The sequence below is a fragment of the Haliotis asinina genome, chromosome 2 (genome assembly GCF_037392515.1).
Source record: "Haliotis asinina isolate JCU_RB_2024 chromosome 2, JCU_Hal_asi_v2, whole genome shotgun sequence".
Lineage (NCBI taxonomy): Eukaryota > Metazoa > Mollusca > Gastropoda > Lepetellida > Haliotidae > Haliotis > Haliotis asinina.
In genome coordinates, this window is record NC_090281.1 from 99,700,243 (window position 1) to 99,715,172 (window position 14,930).

The following is a 14,930-nucleotide window of genomic DNA, read 5'->3' on the forward strand; positions in this document are numbered from 1 at the left end:
TCTTAAGTCTACTTTCCGCCAGTCCTCCCTAGAAATATTTACGTTAGATTTTGTTCCTTTGACAGAAATCATTCCTGAAGATCCTTCTAGTCAGAGGTGCTGAACTTGTTCAGTCCGTCGGGATTTGAACCCAGACATTCACTCTCCATCCAAGCCGGCTATTCCGAGCATAACCTTATGAGCAATCTACATAACGACAAACCCACTCAAGGGCATGCAGAACTATTTTTGTCTCAGAACAATAGAAAACGGAATGAATAATTCAAATTTATCATAGGCCAAGTTCTAGAGTTTCGCGGAGACGCTTGCCGGGCTCATTGGCTGAAACATGAAACACCAAAGGGTACTTGTGTACTTAATCCAAAATACATATTTCTAGTACTTGTTATGATATGAAACTTATCTGTATTCCAGTTTAGTTACCTATCAATTTACGATGAATATCTGACAATGGACACTAAGACCCCATTCACGTACAAAGTGTTGTAAGCACAGTGAAGAGAACGAGTAGCACAAAACCACAGCCCGTTATGCATGTTCACACACATAATAATGACTGCTTGCTTCTGGACGAAGCCGCTATCTTCTATTCTCATTGGTTTGCTTTGTAGAAATATTTTTTAGTGAAAAAAAAGACTCTTATCCAGTCGAAGGTTTTCTTCGTGAAATATTCTTTTGTTAACCGTACCTGACACTTTGCTTGTGAATTTTGCTTGGTAAAGAACTGTTTCTTATGTCCCAGACGAGGGATTACAGAACAGACAACAGCCGATGTTTGTGTTCAGTGGCGTCCTGTATTAAGAAAATATGGCAACATTTCTTGAAACCAGTTAGTATAGACCAGATGATAAATATATTTATGAAATATTCATCCCTCTCCGACTCATCCATATTTGCGACCAAGCGGCATTCATCGGAACCTCGTCCTAGGGGGTTTAATCATATTTTTACCTTGTAATGCCGCTAATGTAAAATTCCTTTTAATGACAAAAACATACATTATAACAGGAGGCGGCTTAGAAAATAAGCACTGAGCCGTGTAAAAGTCATTACTAGTTAATTAATACGAACACTAAGAGCATCTTGTGAAACGTCAATCTACTCACTAATGTGTGCAATCACTGGAGTAGGCTGTCCGGCACATACACGATGACACTAATGCATGATGTATACTATCTTCCAACCAAAGCTTCAAGACAATTGGAACCATCTCAGTGCAAAATCAGATTATTTTTCGGTGGTATTGTGACTACTTCAAGACTATAGATATTGATTTATTTACGGAATCCTACCAGAGTCATGTATTTTTCTGCCAACAATCCGCATTAGCCTTCACTCTTAGCACACAACGTAGCATTTATTATTCATAGCTACTGTCAGGCATTACTCGACGTGCGCAACGTAAGGTAAAGAGCCCATCTCTTATGGAGGACATTCTTGTAAGATAAAACATAATAGTTTAACGCCGCATATAGCAACATTCCAGCAGTATCACGGCTGGTGCGGGAGGGACGGGGGCTTCTCGTAGTGTCCCCAGGTGGAGATTAAAACCTGGGTCTTCAGCATGACGAGCGAAGTCTTTAACCTCCAGGCTGTCACCCTCCCCACCCCCACCCCCCGTAAACACCCCGTAAATCAATACTAATTAAGCATGTTTTAGTCAGTAATAATAAGGCTACATACCAATGGTTCTGTTGTTTTCAACTTCGAAAGAAGTGTTTACGATATCCTCAATCAAAACAGCAGTGTGTAATATCACATGCTGATGTCTGCACTGTCGGAGAAGGTATCTTATTTCCTTCATTATTTTGCCATCGAATGAATTTAATGAATTTGATCACTATTTTTGGACGTGTTGTGTCGTTGATTTTAAATGGAATCTACTTAAGTGAAGTGTAAATCACGGAACGTCCCAGCAGTGTGACTTGGCCTAGATAGATAAGACAAATGGCACCAAGCTCTTGGAAGGATCTTACTCAGGTAGTGGAGGACTGGATGTTAACTATCCCCAACATGAAGACAAGTGATTAGCTCCTGTGCCAGAGCTACAGCACCTCCCGGTAATTGTTTTAACGAAGGCCACGAAAAGACATCACTATTTGATGTTTGTAATCAGTGGAGACACGCGCAGTTTGACACATGTCATTCAGATGCCAATTACTTGACTTAAGGGATTCAGAACAGCTCGAAAGATCATATAGCTTGTCAAATACAACGGACTATGGTGGTCCGGGATGGCAGAGACGTATCACGTACGCCTTAGCGTGTCTTTATCACCTTACACAGACTCTGAACATATAACAGGGACATACCCTATTACAATGTAGTCGTACTATTCAACGCATTTTTGGCAGAATGATGATAAACCATTCACACCTTCACTGTGTGATGTGGTTAACACGAAGTAACAGAAAGTGTGGGAAGGCTTTATCTGGAATCTGATATGAAACTGAAACGTTTCATGTGCATGAAATCTACGACCTCATTGACTTGTTAAGTCAGTTTTGTTGCTACCGTGTTTCTGGTTTCAATGCTGATATCCTAGTCTGTACAGAAATAATCATTGCTTGCTTTAAATACACAAGGGGTCGGGCGCACTCGAGGAGCTGGCGTCATTGTTTCATAATATGCTCATGTGTATGAACTAGGCGGTTGTTGTAACGGTTGGGTAGTTTAAGACGACGGTAAATCACTTACAGTGTGTATTGCACGCTAGGGAATATTATTCCTGATGTCATGTTTACTAATGCCGCCCACCCACCTGGACGGGGAACAGGCAAACACGATATTCACGGTGCAGAAACTCATTACGACTTCAGCTATCGTCACCTCTAGTACCTGTCTATTCAAGTGCTAGTGTAATTGCTGTGAGTTGGTAAGTTGAGAACTGTCAAAATGACGTTGATGTATGTGAGGTGTTGTCGACGTGAAGATTAGCCGACATGGTCTGCTGTGCGCTTTTACATAATCCACTATCGGGAGACTCAGCTCAACACAGAGGAGAGCATGGCGTGTGATGAGTGTTCTGTATGGAAAGGTGAAACCGTGATCGGTTTCACAAGATAACGGGCGAGACGAAATTGTTTTGACTGTGAGCTCTAAATGAAAGACAGATCTGTTAGGTTTAACGAAGTCACATAAGTTCGATTATCTAAAGGACATCGTCAGGATTCTCATCAGTATAATCATCCGTGAGTATAATCATTCGTGAGTATAATCATCCGTGAGTATAATCATCCGTGAGTATAATTTCCTAAACGTATCTAGTAGTTGACAAGGATACACTGAAATAGTTTCTTGGTGGAATAGCTACGATTTAACTCTTGTTAACCTGAAACCATTTCCGTTCATTTCCTCACGCTTAGTCGGCCATCTTAGATTATTCACTGTCCCACCACTAACTCATCTGCCACCCGTGTCCGTCAAATCAGGATAAGACCTGAGATACAACCATTCTGGCACTGTGTGAACTATTTCAGTCACCAGTGTGATCAAATCGAATCACGAATCACACAGACAAATATCTATTATCAGGTTACGGATTTCCTTAGGTACCCACAATGGTAGTCGATTAAAGATCATTTGACAATGTAAATGTTGTATCATATAGTCTTCCCGTATATATAGGCTGCTAACAAAGTTGGTAGTGACGTTACCACCTGCAAACATAACAACTAGTGCTAATACACAAGCAGTGAAACATTTGTCTTAAGTTTCACTTGTCATAGTTATCATCTCCTGAAATGGAACAAGTGTGACGTTATCTTAGCAATAAGAAAGCAAATGAACGTATGAAGTACACAGAAGACCCAAGTGTCACATGATCGTATGAAGTACACAGAAGACCCAAGTGTCACATGAACGTATGAAGTACACAGAAGACCCAAGTGTCACATGATCGTATGAAGTACACAGAAGACCCAAGTGTCACATGATCGTATGAAGTACACAGAAGACCCAAGTGTCACATGATCGTATGAAGAACACAGAAGACCCAAGTGTCACATGAACGTATGAAGTACACAGAAGACGCAAATGTCACATGAACGTATGAAGTACACAGAAGACGCAAATGTCATATGAACGTATGAAGTACACAGAAGACGCAAATGTCACATGAACGTATGAAGTACACAGAAGACGCAAATGTCACATGAACGTATGAAGTACACAGAAGACCCAAAAGTCACATGAACGTATGAAGTACACAGAAGACCCAAGTGTCACATGAACGTATGAAGTACACAGAAGACCCAAGTGTCACATGATCGTATTAAGTACACAGAAGACGCAAATGTCATATGAACGTATGAAGTACACAGAAGACCCAAGTGTCACATGATCGTATGAAGTACACAGGAGACCCAAGTGTCACATGAACGTATGAAGTACACAGAAGACGCAAATTTCATATGATTGTACCTCTTCGGGTATCCCACACGGGGGTTACACCCCCTCCCCCTCCCCCTCCCCCTCCCCCTCCCCCTCTCCACCTGCCCTTGTACAACAGGCAGAGTGGGTTATATATTGACCATGTTTGAAAATATTTACTGACAATAATTTGATTGATTTCGTCATAGTAGTTTCACTGCTGATTTGCTGAATCTAAACTCTTTCTACAAATATTCTAGAGGAATATTCTTTGGCATTGAAGTTGTACAACCACAACGTGTGATGTGGCGAAACTAACTATAGCTAAATTGTATGAGAAAATAACTACTTCACAGACTTTTATGCAATAAAATAGTTGCAACTGTCAACGTTTAGAATGACAAAGGCCATTAATCGTTCACGTAGACAGATAAATGTCGTGTTATGGAGTGTCCCCCATCCTGACACCGTGAACACAGGAAATGTTGCAAGATGGTAGTTTCCTCCAGGGATAAGAACCTCCCAGTTACCATAACATGCATCAAGTCTCTTCGTGGAATCACTGTTATCCTACATACAATGTCTGTAGAACTCGTACGACAACCACTGACGAAATGAATGTCACTACAATTAGAAAATCTCTGTTGCTGGAGTCACACGCAATTGCTGCTACAAGCATGACCAAACAATAGTCTCCTTACTTGAAGGACGAGCCGAATACTTAAATTGGTCTGAAAGCATTGGAACCATAATCACTAGGCGGTTTCAGCACAGAGCGGACGCTAACCACTCAGGCTTTCCCTATGTTATATTTGTCCAACCATTATCTGACCAAAAGAAGTCGACTTTGTGTAATTGCCGGTCGGACTTGATCACTGAAAGGCAGGCTGAAGAGTCCATTCTAAATTGCAAGGCTAAAGGTTCTCCTAACTTCGTCAAGGATGCATTAAGACGACCAGAAGTAGACGCTTCGGTAGACGCAAAACGTCCCTTTTTGACACATTATGAGACATTAACCTAGTAACTGAAAACACACAATACATGATACTATTTCGATACTTGTGGTTCAATATTTTCCCTGAACACATGGATTCAGCGTCCTTTGTACGTCATCATATGGTGAAAATACATCCAGACAGCTGATGCTGTGTATAATGATCTATTATTTCAGTTCTAGTACTTCCGCTGTCTCAAAATAGAAGCTTATGGGTAAAGCCTCTGGAAAATCCTTCACACATCCGATTTACCTTCGACCCATGGCAAATCCAATATTAATTCTGAAACTAAAGATTTATAATGTATGCCCAGTATGAAGGAACGCGTGTCAGGAAGAAAAAATACTTGTGCATGGCCTTGTCATTTGCTGGCTCAGTTTAAATTTATACTGTTTGCATGATTTGCCAAAGAAGACCCAGTCTGCTCTTCAATCACGCTACTCTCTGGTTGCGGGAATCCTTGTAAGTGCCATTAGCTGTTCTGATTGCAGACTCCTCATACCACGGAGTAGGCGAGGTGAGCGGCCCTGCTTTGCCTACGACAGTCTCTGACATTTCCACGGACTAACTTTTTTTAGCTTCAGGACGGCATCGAGCACCAATGTCCTGGATGTTCTACATTGTATACTTACACGTCATGCAGTGGATTACTCCAGTCTGAAATTGCCATGTTTTAATCCGACCACTGTTTAATGTAAAGAACATGACAAAAACACTGAATTTTATGTGTTATCCAAGAATTCACCTATTACTTTAAGTTGGACTCGTTCCACCTTTAAAGAATAGATAAGGGACTCGGGATTACATTTACTGATGTATTCACGTCATGATAAAATATAAGCTAATGATGTAACTCATTTAAAGTATTAACATGGAAGACATACGACATTAACAGAACTCAAACAGTCTTCACGGTACATAATAATCGTCTCGAAGTTTAAACTGTGATACACCTATATACTTGACATATTTCACGATATAGTTGTGACTATGCACAAGAATCAGTGTTTCTGGGAAGTTGCACTTTGTTAACATTTAAACTTGAAATCACGAATAATCAGAATATTTTGTCATAAGTTCAGTAGGAGTTTTCATCCCAGCGATGTACGTTATTTGTCTTAATTTTGATGTGTACTCACATCATGCCTCCATGGCAACTCTGCTTCATATCTGTACGTCTACCGTCTACTATCTACCATTACAGCTACACGTCTCAATATCTTCCTCACGCAATATTCTGAAACGATTGTGTTTGTTTCAGGTAATGACCAGCCAAGTGACGAAACTGCCGTTGAGAAACGGAGAAGTCCCGGCTTCACCCACATGTTTGTTGGGAAGCGGATGCCAATTGAGCTGGAATCTAGGAGTCCTAAGTACGGCTATTACTTCGTCGGCAAACGCATGCCCACTGCATTTCAAACACGCCTAAGCCCCAAAGTTGGACGGTGGTTCGTTGGCAAGAGGCCATACGCTCACAGAATGTTCGTCGGCAAACGTGAGATGGAAATGAACGACGGCAATGTCCTTGACAACGGTGAAGACTGGGAAAACAACGTTCCGTATGGTGACTCTGAACTCGCGGACGGATACTATGAAAACAAGAGGCTGATGAACCCCTTTGTTTACTACGCTTTGGGTAAGAACAAGAACAGCGGAAATACTCCCTAAACTTGCCGGCAGAGGGTGCTGTGCATCGTGTCGGAAGTGACGTAACAGGCTCCTCTTCAAATGTGAAGTGCACGTGGACAGTCTTATGATTCGGCAAAACTTAAAAACACGTCCATCTCTTATTCTCTCATTGAAACTGAATGCGTGCTATTTTTCTGACTGTATTCATGCTATCTCTCATGTGTGAACAAACATTAAGAGAACTCTTCACTGGCAATTAAGACAGTAATGGATATTTTTCGAATAAAACATCTTAAAAATGTTTGTGTTAAAACCTACTTTGTGAAATCCCGGAAGTCTAACTACAAAGGAACACCCTCTTTAAAAGGACAAGATGCCTTCGCTCAGAGCTCATGAAAAATATATACACAAAGTAGTGTGCAACATAAACGATACTGTTTACCGGGCATCTACGATACAATCCGCTTGTTTCTTGTCTCGAGACTCATCGTTCGCTGACTGTATATGGTTCATCGCTGAATACTGTCATCATCCAAATCGCCATTAGCCAGGAGAGCATGTCACAAGAGGTTTCGTGTGGACAATAAAATAGTTGAGTGGTTCAAAGTGACTACTTGTCGTCGTATTTTCATTAGTTTTCGATATAAAAGCTTGCGTTTGTAAACGGTTTGAAGAACAACATCACTAGTTATTGAGCAGACAGCAGGAAACAACTTCAGATAGTCTTGCCGTATTGGCACTAAAGATGGTGCCACACTTTTAAATGTAAGAAAATCCCTTATCTTGATAAAGAACGAAATCTATAATAGATGGTATTTAAAAAACAACTAAAGGTTTGTTTGGGGGATAATGGAATACAAAAGTTATTCGTAGAACTGAGACAATGATGACTCAGAGAACCTTTAAACTCAGGGATGCTGTTGAACTAACATCTAAAGATGAAGGCAATGATATCTGGGGGTCAGCCTCAGTATCAACTAGAGACAGGGAAGGTTTCTGTTATAAATGAGAAGGTCATACAAAGCTTTTCTTTTCAATATTGTTCCATCGGTTTGTTAACCTGCCTCTATGATGCTTGCGTCTAACATTGATTTGTCACTGTTATGATAGATGTTCAATATTTGTTTTGTAATACATATTTTATGCTTTAAATTCTTATGAAAATAAACAGAATGAGGGTTTTGATGACATCCATCAAACATAGAGGAAGACAGCATAACAATATAAATTTTGGGAATCTATATTTTGGAGTACATGTTCATTTCTCGTTCACCATGATAAAGAAATTCAAACAGGAGAAACTATATGGATTTGTATTGATAAAACGTTAAATTTTGAAGGCGTTTCACGATAGTATTTTGTGCAATAAACTCAGATTTTGTCGAATGTTAATCATTAAACCTGTGATATTGTACAATATTGTATCTCATGTTATCACAAAAGCATTTGTAGAAAATAAAACAACTATCCGATAATCACAAAAGGAGTTATGTTATGTCATTTTGCATCTGTTATCTCAAAGAATTACATAAGACAATAACTTGGGTAGATATGAGTGGTAGTATGTAATGCATCACACATAGAATGGGTGGCAAGTATAGGACAGAAACTAAACACACTATCAGGAAGTACCTCACTGATGTTGTCCACTCTCAAACATGTTTTTGTGAAATACATATTTCAGAGTATGATACCAATTTCATTCGGAGAGATATATGTGAGATGTGAACAAACATACGTGTTTTGAAATCAAATATAAAACCATTTGTTATTAATTTTATTCTCAATTCCGACAACGACCCAAGAGCACCAGTGCAAATGATAGGTAAAATGCACCTTGTACAGTGGAACGGAACAAGCGTCATTTTGAATGTATAACAGTACTACGTTATATACTCTCAGTTTCGCAAAAATTAGTTTCACTAAAAGGCGACCCACGGGTTTCTGCGACACTCTGACTTTCTTGCGCCATATTGATTAAATCTTGTAAGGGGTAATTGTCTTGACGTAGAGGACAGATCTGAACTGCAGCACTGTCAACAACCACTTCATCAATTTAATTGATCATCATAGTCTTCTGCTGGATGTAGCAACACCTGGGTCAACACAAAAATATTCAATCGGGAAATAATCGCTCAAACACAATAGGGTTGATACTTTCCAGGGATTGTGTTGATAAATACATTACTCAGTTTAAGACTGCAGGAGAGCTCCATTTAATGTCGTCTTTGCTTTCTAAAGCAAATCCTGGTGTTCATTAAAAATGCATGTTCTGTAGAAAGAAACAAGAAACTCAACGAGGCTTCACAGTATATCCCTACCTCAAGCTGAGTGGGTCTGGTGTAAAACCAAAGCTGTAAGATATATCTTCTATCAATGAAATCTATCTGTTCATACAGTTCTGAAATAACTAACAATACTCAATGAAGAAGTTCCCTCCACGAAGGCTCACTCGACATGCCGAGTTCTCACTTGTCTTATTGGAGGATTTTGTTGCTTCAAATCGCCCATCTCTCCCAGATTCAACTATCAGCGGTTAAACTTTATTTTATTTATTTCTACAGGATATTTACATGGCACACATGTCCACGCAACTAGTACTTGCTCAAGGTGATGGTTATGCATAGCCAACAAGGCACAATTAAAACAAACAAGCATATACGCAGGTGTTCAAGTATAATTAACACAACATGAAATATCGTGTACATGAAGTTACAAAATGTACATCATGCATCAGCGCTTGTTGTAGAATATTGTCTACAGTTGCACATTATAGGTGATGCGCTTGCTATCGACAGAGATGAATTAACAGAGTTGGGAAGAGAGGACCAGAGTATGTGGTCGAGAGTAAGTGCCGGCAACAACAGTAACGCACGCCTCAGCTACACGATGGGTGTCATGTTACGGCAAAGACTCTCCGAAAATAATTTTGATAATGCTTGAAGCCAAGAGAGTTGTGGCTCGTGTAGGACAAGCCGTTTTTTTCTAGCGATTACAACATTCCAGTCGGACATCTTGAATAGCAAGATCTTGTAATTTGATAAATACACAAAAACAAATGAAAGACATTCGAAGAAGTTAAAAGTTGTACCTTGCACGAGTGTAATTTCATTGTACAGTTTCATGTAGATTTTTATAAGTGACAAGCTGTAAACAAACAACATGGTTATGGTGGAACATGTTGAGAACATAGGATCAAGACGTCATATACCTCACAGACACCTCACCCTCCTACTTGTATAGATCACTTAAAAACTATCGAATATATGTTAGAAAAACACTGCAAATCATGAAAACATTCTCAAGTGCATTCATATTTCGGTAAAATACACCTTTTTCAGATGAATGAAATTGTCCTGTTTTCGACCATAGCGAAACAGTGATTTATATGTCCAACAGAAAGGTTGAAATAAAATTCTGCTTTGAGACGAAGAATGTCTCTGTATCACGAATATATGACTTCTTCAGCGCTATAGACAGATTGAGGTCATCGTAGACGGACCAAGAAGTGGAGGACCGGTCATCCAAGATATAGCTGAAGAAAGGTACGTCCGTCATTAAGAAAGAGGGGTAACGTTTCCTTTAGCGTATTGTGTATTTGTCCTGCAACTGTGCAGTGAACGTACAAGAGAACCCGCGGATGTTTTTCAAGCGATAACCATCTCACTCGTGGCGTTGTCAGCACCGTTAAGTGAAATGCGTCAGGCTACATAAATGTAAATTTAGATTTAAAGACGCACTTGCAATATACCTCTGCGGTCCACTGATAACCGGATACATGCAAAGTAAATATGTATTTGGTGACTAAAGCATCACTTCTTTACTTCTTCTAGTCACATTCTGTTCAAATCCATAAGCCTTTATTTTCATACACAAATAATTTCCACTATGATATTTGAGTGTTCGTTGTGGAGGGAGGTGACCTTTTCATTTGATAAAGCTTTGTTGGAAAATATCGTCATGGTAAAAGGTGTCACTAAATTGATAATGAGAAGCGTCAGCTCGGCTCCACATATTGACTTTCCATCTTCGGCAAAAAACATTACTGCTTTCAAATGAACATACACCACAAAACAGGATGCATAAATTCAAACGCGTAATGAGCAGGGCAGCTCGTCCGACTTAAACAACAACTTGTCACAGTAGGTGCTGTATGGAAATTCTAAGTGGTTCCTTGGGACGCCAGAATTCTTTGGCAGTTGTCTGGAATCAAGCACTGGTCTTTATGTTCTTCTTTCCACATAGTTGCCGAGCGCGAATGACTTTCCAGTAGAGATTTCTGATGATCATAGAATTAGTTCCGAGTCTTACCAAAATACTAAACATCACCAACAGCTTTCCTTCAACCTTACACGCATGTACTGGTCAACGAAACACAAATGCCAGCTCTCTCGATGGCATGGAGTGTTATGGTTGTGAATAAATATGTGTGGTGTGCAAGTTTGATTTGGGATGGCAACTATTCCGTACTAGGAAAAGTAGAAAAAAGGAGGAGATCAGTGTCACTGAAGCATTAACGTAACTCCCATATCGGCAAAATGAGGGCGGGCTACAGAAACGTTGTAGTGTTAGTGGTCTCCCGATGTAGTGAATAACCTATGGCAAAGGGAAGCTACTCTAGTCTATAGGGTGATATGTTCGTCTTCGTCGACGTTTCGCAGATTGTAAACTTCCAAGAATCACAGTAGAAAGGTTGTCGAAGTGTTAAGTGTCTGGAAGTGGCAAGGTCAATCCTTCACCCTCCTACGCATCCGCCATGCTTTCCCTTCAACAGCAGATGTTCACACGACTTCACCGGAAGTATCGTCCGCGCCCCGTGCTGGCACTGGTTGGCCATGCGGCTGCTCTGTGCACGGTTCAAGTGCAGATAAAGCGGAATCAGTAAGAATCACCATCAACTTTTATGTCCATTGTTTCTAACATACATTCTACTTTCCCCTAAAATGTCTTGACCTTGAGTCGTTGCAGGTTGTTTCAACACAGCTATCCAAGAAGATTCAATAGATCGAGAGGGATATACTGCAAAACTCCTATATTTATAGTTGTGTCAAGAGATGTAAAAACTAATGTTCGTGTGATGAAAGGAGAACGGCTCAATCTCCAGTGGCCCTTACTGTCTTGCAGAGAAACTCTCAAAGCCTTGTGGGCTCTGGAGATGAACGTAAACACTTTTTATCAGTCATTTCAAAAATGAGTGAAACATTTTCCGTTTCTGCAAGCGCCATTTAAAATAATTAGTTGACCCAGAAATCTATACACTTAACATTTCAGGGTGAACACGGAGTGATTTACAGTTGACAATTCCATTATTAAAAAGGGTCTTCTCCCTGATAAAACCGACAGAACCGTTCAACACACATAGTCAATTCATTACGACATAAGTCAGAGTCAGTGAGTATATTTTTGCGTCGGACTCAGGAATATTCCTGCTGTATGGCGGCGGTCTGTAAATAATCGAGTTTGGACCAGACAGTTTGGACCAGCGATCAAAAGCATGAGCATCGATCTGCTTACCGATCATCTGAACAGATGACATGTGTGAACCTAGTCAGCCAGTCTGACCACCCAATCCTGTTAGTCGCCTCCTACGGCAAGCATACTGGCCTTTGAAGGCAAGCATGGGTTGTTGAAGACCTATTCTACCTTGGATTTTCACGTGTATCATAAGTGAGATGCTCATTACCGCACCAAAGTTTGACAAGATAACATACTTGTCAACTCCAAGTGCCCTTAGTTTCTTGAATCCAATTGCAGAGGTCAACCAGCACTGGACAAGCCAACGTCCCGGTAAGAGTGCTTCTCGGACCACCCTACACGTGAGACTCGTGACACGCCTACAAACACTGAGGTACGTTACACTGGGCACACCTGAGACAAGGATAGCACATCTTCATCAGTGCAACAGAATATACAGTCTTGAATATCCCCAAAGCAAATTATATTTAGTGTGAAGGGTAAAATAGACACTGACCTTATATACCTCTATTGTTAGGCTTTTATGCCCCAGCACCAGAGCATTCACCTGTCATTCCTTTCTCCCTGAAGATGATTTAGTTTTGATCAAAATCGCACTGACGCTTTGTGGATGCCGACTGAATATGCTCACAGGATGGGTGGCACTATCAATGATGTACTTATAGTTTATGCTACAATGAACAATAATAAACGCAAAATGGAACTCCAACGACGGATGCCAGTTGGGCCCCCTTTTGACGAACAGGTGGTGTCAGCACTGTTACATTCATTCATATGCTTATGATATGGTTGGATGTCGAACAAAGAAGTTTCAAAACGGAAAGGACAAGAACACTATTTTCCTATTATTTGTAACTGAAAATTAATGATATGATGACATTAACTCCGTCGATGCTTTTATCAGTGTCTGGAGGCACTATCATTCGGCTGTTTCACTCTCTAAATACCACACTGGATTTTCGAAAGGAGATATGAGAACCCGGTGACTGCAAGAATACTATTTGTCAATGTTCAAACCACGTGGACTTATACAACATCACTGTGGAGAAAACCCATGCCAGGGCAAATCACACATGTATTTATTTGTATTGTGTGAGGGTGTGATGTTCGTCACGTGCGCGGTATGACATCAGCACAGGACAGTATATCATGCATGAACATCGATGGCAGCTGAACATGAATATTGTAGCCTCTCGACAGGCACACAGTAATTCTGTATTTCTACATTTTCCCTAAAACTGTTTTTTTCTCCTGGTGCTGACGACGATACACAACAAACACCGTTAATGCTCAGTATGTACACTGAGTGTATAACATTTGTGTTCATGTAAACTGAGATTAGAGAGAAAGTATACACTTGTAAATGAGACTCGACCCAAGCATTACAAACCGTGAGAATGTTAACAGCCATCTGATCCACACAACACTATGATTACCATCGAATAGCCATTTCAACTCTGTTTCATTTCATACAGCTCCTAAATGTATTCCACGTTACACAGACAGTATCTATGTGAAGGGTTACATTGTTGGACTCTTGATATGTTGAAAACATGGTATCCATGTTTCAGGTGCTGGCAGTGTGTTTTCATCATGGCCATGCATCCACGAAAACCTGCGAGCCCAACAAAGTGCAGCATTGTAACATATACCATATTTTGGGATAACACATTCTTAGTAAAGCACAAATTCTATTACTTTTTGGTTGAGCTCCATCCGGGATTCGAACCCGCAACCTCAGAGTCAGGCACCCAATCGTCAGCACATATTACATATGTTACATTTGACCACTTTCTAAATGGCAATGTGTAATCAAAACTGGAGCATTGGATGTATTTCAGTTCAGCCAATGGAAAACGACTGATCGATACTTGTGAAAACATGCTACAGCTGATTCATCAACAAGTGGTGGGAATAGTTTAACATTTGTGGAGCAGAGAGCTCCTTTAAACAGGAGCGACTTAATTGATTTCGCTGTGTTTAAGTGCTGTGCTATGGAACAACAAATCATCAAGGCTTTCAGCATGTATCACTTTTGTATTCCTACTCTTGCCAGGAAGGCGTAGCCAGCCCATGTTTCGGTGGCTGTACACTGTTTCTTCAGTATTCTGAGGAAATGTTATAAGAGCACGTTCTTGTGCTGAGAGTCGGCACTTTGAATGAGTAAAGTGTGTACGAATGCAATGACACGTCCCTAATGTGAAGAGAATTATGGCCTTCTTGGTACATTATTTGTCTTTTGTCCGGGAAAGCAGAGACCTGGGAACGTGTTAAACGACATAAAAGTGGAAACGAATCGCCACCTGTCATGCCGTGATGCTCAAATGTACAACACACAACTCCATCTTGATGGACATCAATAAGTTTACAATATCATACACACAAAACGTAAAACAAACAAAAAAAAACAAAAAAAACAAAACAAAAAAACCCCAAAAAAACCCCCAAAAAACCCAAAAA

General features: G+C 40.3%; 1 protein-coding gene across 2 annotated transcripts in view; it reads left to right on the plus strand.

Annotated features, from left to right (window-relative positions):
• The window catches only part of LOC137274692 (enterin neuropeptides-like), a 37,511-nt gene extending 29,033 nt beyond the window's left edge, over window positions 1–8,478 (plus strand). For both annotated transcript variants that reach the window (XM_067808034.1, XM_067808035.1), the window contains exon 3: window positions 6,628–8,478. In XM_067808034.1, coding sequence (XP_067664135.1) covers window positions 6,628–7,034 — 407 coding nt within the window. In that variant the 3' untranslated portion in view covers window positions 7,035–8,478. The remainder of the gene's footprint in view (window positions 1–6,627) is intronic.
• The last annotated feature ends 6,452 nt before the right edge of the window (window positions 8,479–14,930 follow it).